Source organism: Urocampus carinirostris, chromosome 9 (assembly GCF_059441175.1).
Source record: "Urocampus carinirostris isolate Australia breed hairy pipefish chromosome 9, RoL_Ucar_1.0, whole genome shotgun sequence".
Taxonomy (NCBI): domain Eukaryota; kingdom Metazoa; phylum Chordata; class Actinopteri; order Syngnathiformes; family Syngnathidae; genus Urocampus; species Urocampus carinirostris.
Genome location: NC_142357.1, coordinates 25,481,200 through 25,501,730, shown reverse-complemented (window position 1 = coordinate 25,501,730; position 20,531 = coordinate 25,481,200). Strand labels below are relative to the sequence as shown.

Genomic DNA, 20,531 nt, shown 5'->3' with positions numbered 1-20,531 from the left:
TTATTTAATGTCTTTACTTAATGAACTTCCACTTCCATTCAAGTTTGTGGTCACCCATAAAACTTATTTTTTTCCATGACATAGTCACACTTTTATTGATTAAATGAGTTCTCCATTGTGTTGTTTTGCCCATGGTAATCTATACTTTTGTTAGCCAGTCTGCCTTAAAGGCCAGTATCTCTCAGTCGCCTCTTCACTGTAGATGTTGACATTAGTGTTTTGCCCATACTATTTAATAAAGCTGCTAGTTTAGGACGCATCAAGCGTCTATTTCTCAAACTAGAGACTCTAACCTACCTGTCCTCTTGCTTGGTTGTGCTGGCCACTTCTCTTTCGACTCTGGTTAGAGCCTGTTTCTGCTGTTCTCTTAAGGGAGTAGTACACTCCATTGTAGGAGATCTTCAGTTTTTTGAACAGAACAACCTTCATTTCTTAGAACAAGAATAGACTGTGGAGTTCAACACAAAAGTTCTTTTTCTGGCCATTCTGAAAGTGTAATCATATCCACAAATCTGAGGTTCCAGATACTCGACTACCTCAAATGAAGGTCCATTTCTTAGCTTAAATAACAAGCTAAACTGTTTTCAGTTGTCATAACATAATTGAACAAATGTTTTCTAATCATCCGTAAGCCTTATAACACTATTAGCAAACAAAATGTACTATTAGAACACTGGAGTGATGCTTGCTGGAAATTGGCCTCTACACCAATGTAGATACAGGTATTGCATTAAAAACCAGAAATTTGCAGCTAAAATAGTCCTTTATGACATTAGCATTGTACGGAGTGCATATCTGATTAGTTTCATGTCATCTTCATGGAAAAAAACAGTGCTTTTCCTTCAAAATAAGGACATTTTTAAGCTGCCCGAAACCTTAACAGAAGTATATGTCTATGGCTAGGGCGGGAAAAGAAAATGTTTTTATACCACATCCTTTATTCATCATATTTACATATCCACATGATAAAGTGAATGACAGCCAAAGCCAAATATAATATTTTGATACAAAATTTAAACAATATCCAGTCTTCTTCAGTTTGTACAAAAGAGTAGGAGAGGATGTTTTGTACCAAGACAGGACAATAAGGCATTCATTTCCTATCAGAGAGGGCTGACAGATAAGAGGCCAACGATCAACACACTTGAACTTGACATAAGTTGTCTGACTGGGCACATTTTAATGATTTGGCACTTTGTTCGAACACCGTTTGAACTGCATCCTATTGCCTGCAAAGGATACATGTTGTAAGATGAGGTAGGGCTCAAGTTGATATTTTTATACATAAGAAAATACCTATTACCAAATGATACCAGATTCATCAGCTCACATTTAGGCATAAAGTATTAGCTGATCATGCAGAGAAAACCAGCTCTCCATATACTTCGGAAAAAGTATCAAATATATTATTCTTTTACTTCCACAGTGGCTGAGTTGTGGTAGGTCGAAGCACTTTGGGACCAGGAATCCGTGAAGGGTTTTTAGAGGTAGGACAGGTGCCTGTGCTGGGGGTTTTAGTGCTATTAGTCCGGGCGACCGGTGTAACGGTTGTACGTATGGTCTTAGCCTTGGCAGAAGACGGACTGTGGGCTTGGACAGCCTTCGCAGTGGACTGAATCTCAGGATTTGGGGCGAGTCGTTTCGTCACCCGAAGAGGACTTCCTCGAACGAATGCTGACTGGGTCTTGCCTAACACATTTTCCGTTTTGGGTCTATCCAAGCTTGTCCTACGAATCAGGGGAGACTTTCCAGAATTATGTACTTCATTCATGGTCTGGGGTCTTTCTCGCCCGCTGCCATTTCTTTTCACTTCAGCACGAAGTAAATTTGATTGAGAGATAGGGGAGGAACGCAAAGACAAACGTGATGTCACACTGTGGCTCGGGGACGGTATTGGGGTACGACTCGCAGCCTCGGTTTTGGGGCGTGTCCTCGGAACAGCTGCGCAATTGGGTGGTCCTGCAAGTGAACCAGGTCCTCTCTTAGCCCTTATATTACCACGTACGGGAACCTTCAAGGCACGACTGTCCTCTTTTGATGACAGAGAAGCCGGAATTTCCGTATCAACCTTCCTCTCTTTCCTCCACTTGGAGCACAGACTCTGACCGGTTCGCTGGGTGGAAGAAGTTGGCGGGGACAAACCGTCGTATGATCGGAGTCCTTTAACAAGAGTATGGCACTCAAGAGTTTCCCCCAGACGCAAGAATGAACTTGCAAGCTCCCGTTCAGGAATTGGCAATTCCGAGCTCTCTTCTGGGTGCGACTGGCTGAACTCTGGGAGACTAGACGGCATCCAGTTCTTCTTTACAGGAGACACCAACCCTTCAGTGTTCAACTGCTTCCTCAGACTCTCATCAGGCGTAGAAATAACAACACTTGCTTTGATCCCTCTGTTCAGTGGTTGATACTCCACTTTATCCGTAGAACTTCCAGATAAACTTAACTCTTTCTCAGTTCTCAGATATCTCAATGATGCGGTGTGGTTCTCACCATGCAGCGTTCCATTCTTGCAAGCAGACGTAGGTTCTGACCTATCAAGTCGACAACCATTAGATTTATTTTCAAGAGAATCATTCCTGTCACTCAGAGGCAATACAAAACTTTGCTTATGACTGCATGGGTCATCTGCATTCGTAGAAGAATCCTGATAGGAGTTGGGGAAAAATTCAGTGTTCTTGCTGGCATTCTGCTTTTGTACCATTACATCCTCTGCTTTAAGTCCACTTGTTTTAGACCCAATCGTTAACCCATGTCCATTTTGTAAATACGATGCAACGTCAGATTTTTTAAGCACCTCCATACAGTGATTGTTTACATCGTATGGACTTGAATGACATTTATCTATTTCTGCAACGCTTCCTTGTCCAACAGGGGAACAAAAGCCGTCTGTCTCAGGAGAACTACAGAGCACGGCAGACGTCTCTTGATCGGATGAGCTGTTTGAAATGCAACTGATGGGCCTCGGACTGCTACCCAGCTCTGGGAATCTCTTGACGCAGGACAGGTGCTGTGAGTACCTGCTGGTGCTAGAACTTCTCAAGCTACGTCGGCTCCAAGTGTGGCCCAAGTTCTTCTCCAGGAATCTCTCCAGGTCATCTTGGTTCTCCTGTGTGTTGTCCAGGACAAGACCTGTGCAGACGGCTACAGATCGACGCTTCTCCCCAATCTCTCTCTGACGTTCTAGACGTTTCTGCTCCTTCAACTCGCGGTCTGCATTCTCCTACAAACGATGAAACATTTAGTTTTAAGCTAGCCTCAATATAATAGGACACTTTAATTTGTGGAGCTAACCTTGACAGCTTTTTGGAAGCGTCGGCAGAATAAGTCAAAGACCTTGCATGCTTCCTCAAGTTTAAATGTGCTGTCATCTTCACAGAAAAAATCCATCAACGCTCGACTTGACATCCTCATGCCTTCAATCTCATCCTCAGCCTCTTTTAGACGTCCCTCTGTCACCTGCCCAAATACACACACACTCTAAAAAATGTAATCTCCATCAAATAACGGACAAACGAGTGGATTTATGAGTGAAGTTTACCTCTAAGAAAGATTGTGCATGGGGAAGAATCTCTCTCTCTGTCAGAACATTTGCTTTCAGCGCCAGCACTCTGCTTTTTAACTTGGATAAGTCCTCCAAAACAGACTCCTCACACAACCTAAGGTTTAAAAAATAGAGTCTCACATAAATCCAGCTGAATGGACTACTTTCTTTGTGCTTATGGCCCATTTTTAAAAATGATTTATGGGCATCTTAAATGAGCGTTCAGTATATTGCATTGATTATGGGGTGATAATATTCATAATCATTGAATTGAAGCCCTTTTTGGACACTTACTGACCTAGAGGCAGAGCTAACATGGCCCAGTTGGCTTGGAAATGATAGTAAACTCTGATCCTTCTTCACAGCTTCCTGTGGAGACAAACAAATGATTGGAGGTATTGTTCCAAGTAAAATCTAATATTCAAATACTGCTCAAATAATATGCTCAGACTCAAAAATACAATGAAAAGTAAATTAACAACAGATCCAGTCTACTTAAATGGAAAGTTGGATTTCGACGTCTATAGACGCTCATGGCACTCAATGTGTTAACATTGGCAGCCCGCCAGTCTTTTACCCCGCTAGTAGCAGGCTAAGCTCCTCTCCCCATTTAGCCAACATCGCTAGCAATATGTTTTGACAATAGTTTTATGGTTTTGATATTCATAAAAACTACAAATATATATGTTATTTCCCCATTAACACAACACTTTGCTCTTTTTTAATATTTGGAACTGGTTTCTTGAAATGAAAAAGGAAAATCACCCAAAAATAAACAAAATGATCTTAAATATCAAATTGTAAATATCTGTTTTTTTCAATAGATTTTTGTTTATTAATCATTTTGTACCAAAATGCATTGATATAATACTTAAAATGAGCAACCAGCATATCTGGAAATTATGCAAGTATAAATCTGTACAGTTATTTTACTAGAAAAAAAAAGTAACATCCAATTTAGGACTGAGATTAGTTCCAACCAACTAGTCGTAAATCAGATTGCACAAAAGTGGAAATCCATTACAATGGCTTCCAAGACGGATGCTAAGATTCCAGCTGGCCGCAAAAAAATGTTAAACATGTTGCCTAGCAGCCACTTGCTTCAATGACATTGAACAAAAAAATGGAGTATCTGCTGGCCGTCGTCGTAAGTACTGTTGGACGGAAGTAGCAGGTAGTAAGTTAGATGTTACTTGTAGAGTAAAATAATTTTGAATACCACTAAAATTAAGAAAAATTGTGTAAGATCTTTTTGCAGTGTGTGAAAAAAAAATCAATAATACACAAGCTCTTACCATCGCAACAAAATGAAGCAAATTCATGCCGGGTTTGTTTGCTTTGGTGTCAGCCAGTTTAAGCAGAGATGAAATCCGGAACCCGGCTGCATTTCCCGAGTAGCCTCCCTATTAAATCACATACGAGCTTGGATCAAGACTTTCTTTGTTTGGTTCAGGAGAAGAATTAAAAACTCGAAATAGGAAGGCCACTCACAGCATTCATGTAGTTCCCTGCTTTGAGCACCAAACGGAGAATGGAGTGTAACTCAGGACAACTCAGCAGTTCTAAGGCGACAAGAAATACAGTCATACCTCTATATACGAGCACCTTTAAAATTTATTTGGAACAAAATTTTGCTCGACGTACGACGTAAAATCCAAGTTACGATTATTCCCAGCATTACCAGTAAAGACCACTCACTGCCAGCATCAGCTCAACCGGGTCTGCTCATGCGATTCCCACCTTCAAACGCCTGATTTTGGTACTTGGTTATTTTACGCAGCAAGTTTGTTTTTATATTATTGATTTTCTTTTTTGTGATTTTTTGTGACCCTGACTAAGAGTTCCGGAAAGGGAAATGGTATTTTCCTGGTCAAAAAAAAGAATGATTTCAAGTGAAAAGAAGCAGGAAATAGTTGACAAACATGACCTTGGTGTTCGGGTGAGTGACTTAGCTAAGCAATACGATCGATCAACATTTACAATTTGTACTGTACCCTTGTCTTGATCCAGCACACTACCATTTGCCAGAGGGCGCCAACGGATAATGGGCATGAGAATCTCCACCCCTGCTTCCAATCTTTCATACCTGACTCTCATTAGAAACACAGTCTAAAAGTACTACACCAACAGATTCCTTTGTCAGGTCATCATCAATGATCACCATCCATATCACAACCCCATTGTTTCCAGTTTCATCCTTGTTTATATTATGATTTGGCAGTGGACCTGAACACGGGAAAGCAGGAATCATGGCAAGGTGCTCAAAACGATGGTATTTAATGACGAAATCCTCAACAAAGTAACAAACAAATGGTCAATTACCAATAACAAAACTGTACGAACCAGAAAACAAAGACCAAACCTCACAAACCAGGATGAACCTGGAAAAACCGTGGGGTGGTGATAGGGATGGTGAAAATTGATTATGACCAGATGAAGTAAGCTGTTGGTGCAGAGCTTTTATACAGGGTCCCTAATGAGAGTCAAGTGTGGAGATTCTCCAGTCCCATTTTCCGTTGGCGCCCTCTGGCAAACGGTGGCATGCTGGATCATGACACTGCTATTGAAACAAAAAGATGTCATCAAGGCTATAAAACCGTCCAGGGGCGTGAGAATTCTTCATGACTATATGGTGAGACTTATGTTATCGTGAATAAGCTAAAAAGAGGCAGCGGGAGTCACCGTCACGGACCTACAACATGAGGCATTGAGTACAACCGGAATGGATTTAACTGCCAGCCATGGCTGGTTTAAGAAACTCAAGAAAAGGACTGTCTCTGTAACTCAGTGGTTATGCATGAGGAAGCAGTGAGTCCAGGATACAAAGCCATGAAGGAGTTTTTTCAGCACTTTGCCTCAAAATGAAAACAGTATGGAGTCATAATGTTCGTGTGTATGTTCATTTAAAGCAACAGTAACTTTAATTTGAAGTGTACGGTTAATGTATCCCTCAACAAGCATATACCTCCGTTACATCGTTACATTAGCAACCGCCGATTGCCTCCAGGGTAAATGCTCATAATAAACTCACATTTTATTTTGTTAATATCATCGTATTTATCCTTTTGATATATTTTTATGTTTATTACTATTTCAATGTGTTTTAATGACCAGAAAGATGTGTTTAATGGCTATTTAGACTTAACTTTAATGCTTTTGAGAGGTCATAATGGATTATTTTTCAATTATTTCATATTGGGAAAATTCGCATGTTGCACAAGCAATTTGAGATACGAGCACAACTCTGGAACGAATTAAGCTCTTTTGTTGAGGTACCAGTATATCTTAACACATTTTAACAATATTCCTGGTGAACGGCTTTTGTTAGAAAAATCATTCAACTGTATGTACCCTAAACTAATTCTACATTGAAGCATTCAAAAAAGGTCAGCACAAAGATACAGCGCTCCCTGCTGTGACATTACCTCTGGCCGCCTCCCTCAGACATCTGGCTGCCACACACAGAGAGGTCAGAGCCGGGTCGAACTCTTGTTGTAGGATCATGGCGTCCAAACGAAGGCGAAAACTAATGGAATGGGGGCAAATGAGGGGGAGGAATGAGTAATGATGAAGACAAAAAGGCACTCCTGGTCATCGCTTAAACAAACACGCGTCATTTCACGAGGAAGCAAGTGAATCACCGACTGCTCAAACTATGAATAAAGCTGGAAAAACACCCCCTAAAGAAAGTTTTGAAGGAGTGGTTGAGGAAGAGGTGTCAAACATACATCCCGAGGGCCAGATCAGGCCAGCAAACAGATTAAATCTGGCCTGCGAGACAATGCTGAGAGAAGCACAAGAAAAATGGGCCACATCACGTCAAACAATGACCTGCAGTTTCAAATATGCCCACTCGATGTTGCCAAAGCAGGGCGCTACTCACAGAACACCCACTTTATTTGTTGACTACCAATAATCAACCAGAGAACATTTGAGGAAACACCCACCCTAATGTTAATTTACTTAATTTTATGTCACAGAAGCAATTAGATTTCTATAATGGGTAATGTGTGGATGTCTCTGTCAACCTTTACTAAACTACGCTTTCTATTCCCAGCTATTGGAAACTATCAGTAATCACTTGGATTAAAAAAATTAAATGCAAAATAGCACATGCGTGCCTTTGCAGGAGCTTAAATAAGCTTTAGATCCTTTCTATCAAAGACATACATGCCAAAGTTTTGACATTAAAAAGCGGTCGATGTTATCACGCGAGTATGATACCCATGGTTAAGGTGTGCATACCTGGGGACTTCCACCAGAAGTAACATGAAAAGATCGGGCTCTCCGAGATAGCGACGGTCCCCGCCAAAGTTCCTCAGGCGAGATTCCTAAAGAAGAAAACATATTGAGAAAAATGTTATATCTTTAACCTAATAAACTGTATTTTTCACAATATAAGGCGCACTAGATTATAAGGCGCACCCCTTAAAAATAGTCTTGTTATAAATCTTCACACATAAGAGGCAACGAACTATAAGTAGGAGCTGCCATGTGTATTTAAGTTTAATCGTTGGGCTCTTTATACACTTACAGTATTAATAGGTTGATCACTCAAAAACACATAAAACTGTGTGCAACGGAGTCAAACCCGGGTTACAGTACTGAACGCACCGTTACTTATCATCTAAACCACAGATTTGATTTTATCTCATTATAACACTGTTTTTACTCACGGGGCCAGCAACACTGATTTGCAAAGTGCATTTTGCTGAGCATTAAACAGCTTCTCCACTTTTTCAATTGTGCATCAATAACTTTACGGTTTATTATGAGAGCATTAATAAAAGAGCGTCTACACACGTTTCTACAAAGACTTTGTTTTCATCATCCTTATAAGTGGAGAGACTGTTTAACTAATCAGAATGCAGAACAATATGCACTAAGCAAATCAGTGTTTCTGGCACTGTGAGTAAAAACAGTGTGATAATGAGAAAAAAATTGACCGTCTTTTTATGTGTTATCTGTATCACTGCTCATTTTGCATAATGATTTATAATTTTAGTCAGCAAAGTTGATCAATTTATCAATAATAAATCATTGCACAGGTACATAGTGTATAGTGCACACATATACATAATGTATGCATTTCCAATCTTATCCATTTAATTTTTTTGTATACAAAGCGCACCTGGTTATAAGGCGCACCAAGTTATAAGGTGCACCTTCCTATTTCCGGTCAACTTGGGGTTTTTAGGCAGGCAATTTAGTCCAGAAAAGTAAAATATGACTGTTCATCCTAACTGCAGCTAGATGAAACTTGTGTCGTACCTCCTCATTGTCGGGTAGCAGCTTGCAGAGTTCCGTTAGCTTCTCTGCTCCGTAACGGTCTCCAGAACCAAGCCTGATATCCTGGGCTATCTCCTTGGCTGGCCTGAGCAGGGGAAAAAAAACACAAACACCAAATGCAGTATAAGTAAAACATTACAAACACAGGGGGAGCTACCAGATCAGCAATGGTGTCACTTCCTGAACCCCTCCTGTGAGCAATACCACCGCTTTGTTTTCACGCACTGACGAGATAACGAGCTTTTTCCCTTTTCTTATCTGACAACGTGTAGAGGGAAGGTGATAGTTTGACGCCCCAGTGGAAAGTTCTGTGTCTATCATGCACATGTCAGGATTTTATGTGGAAACCAATCTTGTTGACCTTCCCGCTTTCTTACCTAGTAGCAGAGCTATTCATTATGAACAGCTTTGCTATCTAGCTCATCAAAAAGCCAAGCATAAGTTAAAAAGGTAGTATTGATAGTACATATGAGGCTAGCATTATGTAGCAACAAGTAGCATAAAAGCAGATGGTATTAGCATGTCGAGTATAACATGAAACAGCCCGTAGCACAGAAACACATGGTGTTACGTGTCCAAGAAAATTACATAAAGGACATAGCAACAAATAAAATAGCATGTAGTCAGATATTCATAGCATCATGCGTGCCAACTGGTGATTTTTTTTCTGTGTATTATAAATTTTTGGATCACTTCAAGTTGGATACAACAAGGTAGCGTCACACTGTCATAAAAGCCCCCATAGAGTTAAATTTTCTTTTAAATGACATAATTATCAATGTAGAGTACACGACTGTAACAAAATAACAACTATAGATCTACAAATGATATCACACAACACATAATTGCAGTTGAATGGATGGTGTTATTGGTATTATACAAAAGTAAAATGGAGGGCTTCTCCTTTCAGAGTAAGAAAGCAATTTAGGGAGTGGCTGGCTAGCTCCGCACTAGAATTGGGTGTCCTCCATCTGTGCCAAGTCTCCGCGATGATTAAAATAAAAGTCCCAAGTGTAGTGGTTTGCATGTAGTTGTAGCTCCAGATAATTTATTTCATGGTTAATGGATCTGGCGTTGCTGAAATACAGGCTCCATCTCTGAGGGTTGTTAACATGGCTATAGCAGTAGGCCAGACTTGCAGTATCGCTATTGTTTTCTCTCCCGATGTCTCCTCAGTCGATTTACGGACCCGATTACAATCTAAGAATCACCCGTTGGTGATCAGCCATTTCTTTGCACTTTTCTGACTTTCATCAGAGTCTGATTTAATTGATGATTTTCTTTTCAATGTAACGAACCTCTAAAAGCTAGCTGTAGCTGTAGCCATGAGTAGCCAGTTTGTTTTATTTCAGAGACATCGACGGCAGACACCCTCTACGGCTGTTTGACTGACAACATACAGGAGCCTATCACAGCCGCGCACGCAAACAGTCATGTTCACCCAATACACTTACATACAATCTGTTCCATGCAGCACTAACTCTGTGCTCTTCCTGAGCACAATAAAAATACATTGATATCAATGACAATAAAGACAATTCAATTAAAAATCCAAGAAGGAGTGAAACAGCAATAATAACTGCGAAGCAGCAAGGGGTCTCTGTATTACTTTACCTTAAATACCCATGACTATTTACAGCAGCATTTCATGTCCATTGCAGTTTTTGTAAAATAATGGCTGTTGGCAAAAACAGTTTGTATTTGCCCTTGGAAATTGGCAAAGGAACTTTTTATTGTTCCTTAATACAAGTTAATATTTTGTACTCAAGCCAATGTGAATATAATAAAATCACAAGCTGATCTTTGCCAAGAATAATTATTTACAGCTCTTGTTTTTTTATCTCATTAGATTCAGCCTTGGGTGAATTCGGAGTGTATTTTTAAAACGAGTGACGCTTCTTCGCGTGCGGCGGAAAACATCTCTCTAGTTTTAACCGAGTTTCTTTTCAAAGTCAGGAAATGTGAGGACGGGACAAATGTTGACATAAAGAAGACACTCTTTTCACACTCAGTCCACAAGTCTTGACAAATCCCGGTTCGAATCGACACGTCCTTTTGTCTGCAGCTGAACACGAGTCAACATTTGTACTACTGTAGTTTTACAAAGCAAATCTTGAGCTAATGAAAAAATAAGAATGGTAAATGGTATGCATTCATACAGCGCTTTTCAAGCCACTGAAGACCCCCCAAAGCACTTTACAATGTGCTTCACACAAAGACCAATGACGGCTTAATACATGAAACGTATTTTCCATTTAATTGTTAGTTACCGTGTAACATCATGTGTGCTGGATATTAAGGTACACCCAATAAAATAGCCTTTTGTCATAATGTTTTGTGGAATATATATATATATATATATATATATATATATATATATATATATATATATATATATATATATATATATATATATATATGTATATATATATATATATATATATATATATATATATATATATATATATATATATATATACCGGAGCCATATCCCCCTAGTGGGAGGTGACTATAGTCAGGAACACATTCATATTTCTTTCTGGGAGAATGATACAGAGGAGGGGATTCCCAGCCCCCTCGCTCAACCCAACTGATATGTTGGGAGTCATTAGGTGACCAAAACCCCCAATTCCAACCCCTAATGCTGACCGCCAAGCAGGGAGGCAATGAGTTCCAATGTTGTAAGTCTTAGGTATGACTGGGCTGAGGCTTGAACCAGCAACCTCCCAGTCTCGGGGCGGGCGCCCTACCCCCAAGGCCACCGAGCTGGTTTTGTGGAATATAAAGTGGATTAAATTAAAACTATAGTAAAAACTATCATATTTAAGAATAACCATTGCATGTTCAATACACTTACGGTATATATTAGTACTCAAAAAAGTGACCTAAATCGCAATATATTGATTCAACAGGGTTCAAACACGGGTTGGGATGGTAAGAGTGCGGAATCCTTACCCCTAGAACGCCAATGCTACAAATAACATATGAATAGGTATTAGATGATATCTCATTTCACCCTATTTTTACTCACAGAGCCAGAAACAAATGTCATGTGAATGGAGAAAACAGAAAGATATAAATAAACGCTAAAAAGCACGACAAAGGAAACAACTCCTTGGTGCATTTGATGATTAATCGGACTTTGCGTTTATTTCCATCTTTCTTTTTTTATTTTCACATTTGTATCTGGCATGAGAAAAATAGTGTGATATTGAGATAAAATCGGGTGCCTTTTCGTATGTTCATATCAGTATGACTTGTGGTCTGGTGGCTAAAGGTCGGTGCTTTCACAGCCACGGTCACCAAAACAAAGGCCAATGCTTGAAGCATAAATAAATTCGATAATTAAATCTGACGCAGAAGAAAGTCAGAAAAGCGTAAAGAAAATCTGATCACCAGCGGGTGCTGCCACACACTTTTCCTCCCCTCCACCTTCTCTTTAGGGATGCGTTCCCAGTTAAGTTTGCTAAATTGACTGCAGTGGCGTAGGAGGGAACGCTAACAGCTAGCCTAATAACTTTTAAGCCACCACTGCCGAACGTGGCTAGTCACCAACGCCAGATCCATTACCCATGAAACAGACGACTTGGAGCTACTACTCGTGGAAAACCGCTACATTTGTTACTTGTATCTTAATCATCACTAAGTCGTGCTTACCCAACGCTATCAAGTACAGTAGCAAGCCAGCCTCTTTCTAAATTGTTTTCTTACACTGACACGAGTCGCCCTCCAATTCAATTGCACTTTTGTATAATGACAAAAAAGAGTATTTATTCGACTGCAATTCTGTTTTTATTTGTAGATATATAGTTATTTTGTTACAGTCGTATACTCTCGGTTCCTAAGGACAGCATCTCGATCTAAGTTTGCATATCACTATGTTTAAGTTCTCCCCCAAAACAAAAGAAGCACAGAAATGCAATTTTCTTGTAAAATCGAAAATCGCGTTAAAATTGCAATACAGGTCTGAAAAATAGCAATTAGCTTTTTTCCCCAAATTATGCTAGTATATAAGGCGCACCGGCTTATAAGGCTCACTTTCAAATTTCTGGCAAAATTAGACTTTTTAGGTGCCCCCTAAAAGTCCGTAAAATATGGTATATTAGCAATTAGTTATATACTTAAGGTCACCAGTTAGGTCACTCACACACTAAGGGGATGACCGAAACAGGAAACACTCTCTTGGGGTCTTAGCAGGTGTCAAGTCTGCCTCCAAAGCGTAAAACGTGGACACTTAGCCACATCCAGTCCATCTGTTCCTGGGGGGAGCCTACCCCTACACCTGTCCCCCTGCAGTATCAACAGGAACACACCCAGAACATTTGCACCGGCACCGCCCACTCCGCCCTCACTTGCCCGAAACCAACTACATACTGTTTGATTTATGGCCCTTCGTGTCAAGTTTTGTCCCCCTAGGGCACCATTGGATGTTTCCTGCACTATTTTATCTCCACTCGACTGAACTAGACCTTAGATAATGGATGAAAATAAAAAATAAGTAATTGCTCGCTGTATTGCGAATTACGTTTCAGTTTCAATGCTGTGCATATTTTTTTTGTGCATTGTGTTCTGCATTCTGCATTCACTTCACCCACACTGAAAGGGAAGTCAAGCTTTACTGTTTATGAAGTTTAAATTCAGTCTTCCTCTTATTTTGAATAATATATTGGTTTTGGCAATTAGATGACAACTCTGGCTGCGAAGAGGAAATGTTTTGCATCTAACAACGCTTTCAAGCTAAAAGTAACCGATCATGCTGATATTCACAAAAATCGAGCAGCTATACGAAAATTTACGGTACCAGAGACTAATGTTTGAGAAGGGAGAAAACAGAAAGTCGTGCTGAAAAAAAGAAAACCAAAAAAAGCAGGACAAGGGAATAACTCTTTGGTGTATCTGATGATGAAATCAAATATATATTGTAGATTTTATTTTGGTATTGTGTTCATAGTTCATGCTGCCAATTATTTTAATCATGGATAGTTTGAGCCAAGGAAAAGTGAAACAAAATTTGATTCAGATTATTAATCAAAACTTGGATTGAGCGTTATACACAATTGAGCTTTACACAAGAATGAATACGTATTTACGTATTTGTAAACTTTGCTTTAATTCTGAGCGTTTCAAGAAAAAATTATAAAAAGTTTTATTGATAGACACAAAAAGAAAACTAGCATGTACTTGAATGTCTGCATGTTTATTTATTCATTAATGCATATCATCAATGCTATTCTAAAAAAGACTCATCTCCTTTTTTTGGGTCATTTTTTCTACTTATTTAAAAATACTTTTTAAAATCCCCCAAAATATAAAAGGTCTATATTAGAGGTCTCCAACGTGGATCCCATGGGCACCAGGTAACCCCCTAAAGACAGCTGAGGAGCCCACGGACCGGTTCTGAAAATCTCACTAGTATTGCCTCATTGTTATTTTCTAGAAAAATATATTTTTCTATTGGTTGACGGAGTCTATTTAACCCTACTTCCAATAATAAACCTGGTAATAACATAGTAACAACATAGTAAGAATATGATCATTTGTTTTTTAGAAATGCATGTCAAAAGTTTCAAATTCTGAGTAATATGAACAAGACGTTACAGTGAAGGGCTAATCAGCATGTCTTTCTTACGGTTCTGAGATCCAAGCTTCAATTTTAGATACCAGCCTCCCTGTGTGGAATTTGCGTGTTCTTCCTGTGACTGAATGTTTTTTCAAAGCAAAAACATGCATGGAGGTTAATTGGCGAGACAAAATTGTCCCCAGGAAAGAGTGTGTGAAAGGTGTTCTTAAGTGTGTGGCTAGGATTGGCTGGGGTGGCATGGGTGTCCCCTGGCCAGCCTGAAGTCAGCTGGGAAGGAGCCCCCACGAGACCCTTGTGAAGATAAGTGGCTGAAAAATGAATGAAATGGGCTTACATTTTGAACTGGCGAAGAAATATCCCAATGTTCATGCTGCGTTTGGAGTCCAGTAAGGAGATCTGTAAAGTGAATATCAGAGGAATAAAAAGAAAAAAGTATATGTTTATAATCATGTAAAATGCTAGTTGTGACATGTTGGAGCACGTATAAATGCCTGGCTACTATAATCACTGCTCTAAGATATGGATTTTCACGTGTTACTTCCGCCCAAAGTTGGGTGGCGTAGTTTAGCCGAACAGTTTGAGTGGAAAAGTAGGTTTGAGAAACTGGTATACCCGATTACCCCCTGCCATTTTCCTAGATTCAAAAGGACAGTGTGTATCGTTTCACCACTAGATGTCCTTGTATTGTACTCTTCCTTCCATACAGCGACATCTAGTAGTCAAATATCACAAAGTCTCCCTTAAATATAACGTTTTGTAGATAATGTTACTGCTGAGGACTTGAAGCTCTGGGTTGGTCCAAAAAATGTTGTTTGGAACCACACGGTAGCCCAATTCCTGTTATCTTTAACTCGTCAGTTTGACCGAAATGTCAATTTTAAAATACTGGTTAAATTCTAACTCCAGTATACCATATTTATTTGTGTACACACATATTTTTTTACCAAAAAGAAAACCCTCAAAGTTTGGGTGCGTGTTATACACAAGTTTTTGTGCAATCAGCTGACTACAATCGCAAAGCATTGCATGCAACAGGAATTGAATCCGGGTTGTGGAGGTGAGAGCGCCAAATCTTAACCACTAGGGTAGACTATCAGTGATACAGATGACAATTGAAAAGGCATTACCTTTTATCTCATTATCACACAATTGTTAAATCACGCTACGAGAAATGAATTTTAGAGAATGGAGAAAACAGAAAGTCATCCTGAAAGATATAAATTGATGCAAAAAAATCATGACAAGATAAAGAACTCGTTTTGTATCTGATGATGAACCAGACTTTTAGGGACATTGAATTAATAACTTGTAAATTTGGTGCAGTACCGTGAATGAAATTGGGTGATGATTGGATAAAATGTAATTTGCCTTTTCCTATGTCATCTACATCAATGGTTCTCAACTTGTCTAACTTCAGGACCCACCATTCTACCCATTTACTGTACCTTTCAGCAGTGCTTCAATGGCAGACACCCATATATCATTGTTGTATTTCGCATTCATTTCCTTCTTCCACTCAATCGTTGTAGTCACAGATTTCCACTATTCCTTCCCGTTATCACTAACGTTATTGGGACCCATTAATATGGGGAGAAAAAAAGAAATAAAACCCACAAAATCACAATCAAATGATATGTGGTCCCTCTCAAACACAATTGGGATGGCATCGATTGACTGAACAAAAAGAAGAGATTGAGCAGGGCAACATCGCCATCTATTGCTAATGACTGTAATTGACCCTCCGTTTATTTTTTTCTTCATGGCCTTATTTAGCTAAGGAAAACGGACCCACGACCCAATTTTGTGTCTCGATTCACCAGTTGAAAAAAACTGATCTTCTTTACTGGTGGACTAATGGTTAGGGATAAGCATTCTCACCACCGCGACCCGGGTTCATTTCCTGTTGCATACAACCACAAAGTTAAAGCTGAGAAAGAATGAAACGAAATTTTAATACCGATTTTCAGCTATTTTCTTCCAACCTGTGTTACTAGAAACCCAACAGTTTCAGGAGTAAACAAACCAACCTCTTCCGGGTTGTCCTGAGGAGTTCTGCAGCGTAACAGAGCAGACCGTCTTCTCAAAGTGACGTTCCTGTCCTGAGCCGGGTTGTCCTTCTGTCCGAAAAGCTCGTCCAGAGAGTGCAAATCGATTGGGAACTCGTCCTCCCCCGGCCCTGCGCCGCTCCACACACTTTTCCTCCCCTCCACCTTCTCTTTAGGGATACGTTCCCAGTTAAGTTTCCTCAGCCGGCTCCGGCGGGCACAGTCCGTCCGGCCTGAAGGCGCAGCCGGTGCGGGCAAGGGCGGCGGAGGTGGCGGTGGTGGGGGCGGTAGGATGGGCGCCACTACCGTGTGCGAATCCATGACCGGCACCTTCACGGGCGCTGGGTCACCGGTGGAAGGGGATGCTGTTCCAAGAAAGGCATGAGTTTCTTTGAGGGGGGGAGTCAGATTGATGAGCATAAGGAAGAGTGGAGGACGAGGGGGCTTCTACTTGGTTGGATACATCGTTTTTTTAAGGTCACGGTTCAAGGGGACCATCATCCTGCAAAGGATGACAATAAAAATAACAAAAGTCTCAGGCAAGAAGAAGCAACAGATTACAGCAGTGGTCGGCAACCACAAGGCCGTGGACCAGTACCGGGCCCTGGGTTGTTTGGTACCGAGCCAAATAAGACATAAACTGGCATCTGGCTTAGTCATTTTATGAAAAAATAGATTTCTTTCCTCTATACACAAAATGAGTGTGGCTAATAAAAAAATGCACAATATTTGGAAAAAACACTTTTTGACATAGAAAATGCTAGTTTTAGTTGCTATGAATGCATTTCTCATTGTTTTTTTTTTTTGTACAAAATCATAGTCTGGCATAGTCAAAGATACATACTGGAGTCTGGTTTAGTCATAATACACTCAATGTGGGCAAGGTCTATAAAACGATGCATGATATTTGGAGCTGATAATTATTGATAATTATTCTTACCTTTTGTTTCAGAGTTTTGACTTTAATGGCACTAAAAAAGCAAAATCCAACATGTATATTGATTAGATTTGTATATTTATTTGCAGAATGCTTAGTTTTAGTAAACCTAATGGACATAATTGTGATTTTCCAGACCCATATTACAATTTCTATGCGATTTTCATTTTGAAAAGAAAAGTGCATTTTTTTGTGCTTGTTTTGTTTTTTTGTGAGTACCCTGATGTTATCCTCGGGTCAAAATGTTGTTAAAAACCCAGAAAAATCCCCTGGAATTATATTTGATTCATTTTCAAATGTTCTTTTCCTGGGCAGCACGGCGGAGCGGTGGTTAGCGCGTGTGCGGCACAGTTCTGAGGTAATGGGTTCAAATCCAGCTACCAACCTTCCTGTGCAGAGTTTGCAAGAGGTTACCTAACAGCCACCCAGAAGAAATCCGGCTTATTCCTTGTTCGTGTGTAAACATTCTATACTGTATCACCAGCGCACTAAGAACTTTAACATTTTTCTTGTTTAATATCTCGTGCATCCATTCAATATGGTTGGTGTAAAGCGCAAAGAGGGTGCCACTTCCGCGTTCCAGCCACCTGCTACCCGTGTCCGTCGATCTTAGGATCGTGGAAGCAAGCACTGCTCTCCCTCTTTATCAATAAAACTGAGTAAACGAACGCTACCGGGTACTGTCTCCGTTTCTGGCCTGTGACATTTTTCTGCCACTTGTTACCTAACTCTTGAAGCTCATCTTCCAAAAGTAAGTTAAACTCAACTTTATTTATCTTTATAGAGCATATTATTTTATGAAAAGTTTGTTTTTTAGTTCAGAACTATATAGGTTACTCATTCAATCCTTAAACATACATTTTATACAAAATATAGCTCTGAAGCAACTTAAGAACAAATTCAACTTACAAACAATCGTCCAGAACCTCGGAATCTTGTTCGTAAGTAGGGCAGCGTCTGTACTCAGTATCCCTCTTGTGCTATAGTAAAAAAAATTTCTAAGATAACAAAATAACCCGAAATCGAAGTTCTCCGCACAGCAAGTTGAATTGGAAACAGGTGGATTTTCCTCCTTCAGTTATATTCCACAAAAGCAATATTCATCAGAAAAGCGTGTCAAGACAAGTAGTGCCGCACGGAACAAATTACCGTAACGAAGATTTTTCTGTTTTGTGATGAAAATCCCTTTGAGAGGAAAAGTATAATATCTGATTTGTGCAAGGTAAACTTTTTGAACTGCTTGTCCCGTCCTGTTGTGTTCTCACAAGCACTCCCTTCTAATTAGAATAGATGGAGAAGCAACAAGATGTGGAGTGATGCAAGCCTAACCGCACTCACACAAAAAGAAGAGAGCACAGGGTGTAGACTTGACATCATTTTCTTTCTCCTTGGTTATGAGAGAAGTTAACGGCCAAAAGGTGGTTGTGCGCGCTTGTGCCGGCAGGTTTAAGCAGGATTAGTAATGCAATTAACTATGACTCAGAAATCTCTGCATGCTGGTTCAAAGACGGGTCGGTCATCACAACCAAAGAGTTTTGGACATAAACACAGTAACCGTTACCATTGAAAGGAAAGACAACATCTCGGAGAGTTATCAGACGAACCTATAGCAATTTTTATTTAATTTTCAAAAACGCATTTGACAATGCATACGAGTGTTGTTTTAGCTGTTAAAAGACAAAATTAAAACTTAAAAATACAAAATGTTGTCACTGTATTAAAGGAGTTGAATGGATTTTGGATTTTTTTTTTTACTTCCACCATCTCCTGGCTTGTGTCATCATTGCAGCCTCAGTAAACTCGTTTATGATACCTGTGCAAGTACTCGAATAAACTTTTCTTTTGTCATCTTTCTTGGGGTTTGAGTCATTGTTTGGACTCTACTTAAAACAGGCCTTTTCTTACTTTCACCATTTTCCTTTTACTTAAGTAAATTGAAAAGAAAAAAAAAGCAGGGGGCGACCATGACATCACTCCAAAGCAATCCCCTCACACCACATTTCTTCTAGCTAATGTGTTCAACCCTGAACAGCTTTACTAAAATTAAGACAGTAGATGGGCACAGTGGAAAAATAAAACATATGGGCACTTTGAACTCAGTTGGGCATTATTAACAAATACCTAATAAATATTTAACTTTCAACCTTTTTAAGGAAACCTTAAACGACGCACCCCTCTAATGAGTGCAATTCCCCTTAATAAGCGATAATAAAACTTTACAAACACAACGAAGCACCTATTTACTTACAGCAAGACAGACTATGTAAATCAGCAAAAAAAAAACAATTTGTGTAAACAATAAGTGTGAAGATAAAAATGCTTGATCGAGGATAACTTTGCTAGTGTAATAGCAATCTAAAATGACGGAGACGAACACCGGATTAGAGCCGAAATTGGCAAAACGAGATCGGTCCATTAAAAAAAAGTTTTTTTTGATCTTCCTGTACAAAAAAATATAATATTAAGTTGGAAATGATCTGAAAACGTGTAAAATACGAGGATAACGTCAAGTTGACATGTATTATATATCGTTCATTTTACATATAAATTAAATAATGAAATGTAGCATTCTTTTACCTTTTGTGAGCCACCAAACGAGTCCAGGAGAGAGAGAAAAAAACACTTTAAAACAACATTTTCCTCCCGTTCTTAATTTCCTTTTCGTCCCGGTGAATAGTTAAACGATGCTCCTGCTGTCGATGAGTAAGAGTGAAAAGTTCTGGTCGGGGACGCGCAAGCGCGCTCTCGCTCCCAGGCGCACGTTTTGATTGTGCCCTCCCAGTTTGTTTCTCCAAGAAGGAGGGGACAGGTTTAAGTTGTTCATCGATGTGTAATTTTGGTCCACTAATACTTGATTTTGTTTTGAATATTGGTTGTCAAATGAAAATCTTCACTCATGGAAATGTGCGCGACATGCTGGTGTATGACGTGTGCCTCCTACAGGCATTGTATTAGAGCGCATTGAAGTCCTTGAATAAAAGTCATTATAGTTCAGATAAAAAAATATATATATTTTAAGGGGATACTGTGTAATATTTGACCGCTAGGCATTGTATTTAAAATACCTGTCAACCTCCACGCTTAATTGCTGTTAAAAGTGTCGGAAAAAATTGTTCAAAACTCACATTTTTTATCTGT

At 39.5% G+C, this 20,531-nt stretch overlaps 1 protein-coding gene across 3 annotated transcripts; it reads right to left on the bottom strand.

Annotated features, from left to right (window-relative positions):
- Nucleotides 1–651: 651 nt before the first annotated feature.
- On the bottom strand, nucleotides 652–20,273 carry fhdc2 (FH2 domain containing 2). 3 transcript variants are annotated; one of them, XR_015851255.1, is made up of 13 exons: nucleotides 19,971–20,273; nucleotides 16,439–16,958; nucleotides 14,746–14,807; nucleotides 8,813–8,915; nucleotides 7,787–7,872; nucleotides 6,967–7,067; nucleotides 5,033–5,103; nucleotides 4,837–4,944; nucleotides 3,840–3,910; nucleotides 3,539–3,656; nucleotides 3,292–3,477; nucleotides 1,304–3,220; nucleotides 652–1,229 (listed from the first exon to the last, which is right to left on the bottom strand). XR_015851255.1 is itself a non-coding variant. In XM_088343345.1 (12 exons), the coding sequence occupies exons 2-12, from the start codon at nucleotides 16,874–16,876 to the stop codon at nucleotides 1,415–1,417; spliced, it is 3,150 nt and encodes a 1,049-aa protein (XP_088199471.1). In that variant the 5' UTR covers nucleotides 16,877–16,958; nucleotides 19,971–20,273; the 3' UTR covers nucleotides 653–1,414. The 3 variants fall into 3 exon arrangements, 2 of the variants coding, with proteins under 2 accessions (XP_088199471.1, XP_088199472.1); XM_088343345.1 differs by having other exon boundaries at nucleotides 653–3,220; XM_088343346.1 differs by having other exon boundaries at nucleotides 655–3,220; nucleotides 3,292–3,456.
- Between the last annotated feature and the right edge of the window lie 258 nt (nucleotides 20,274–20,531).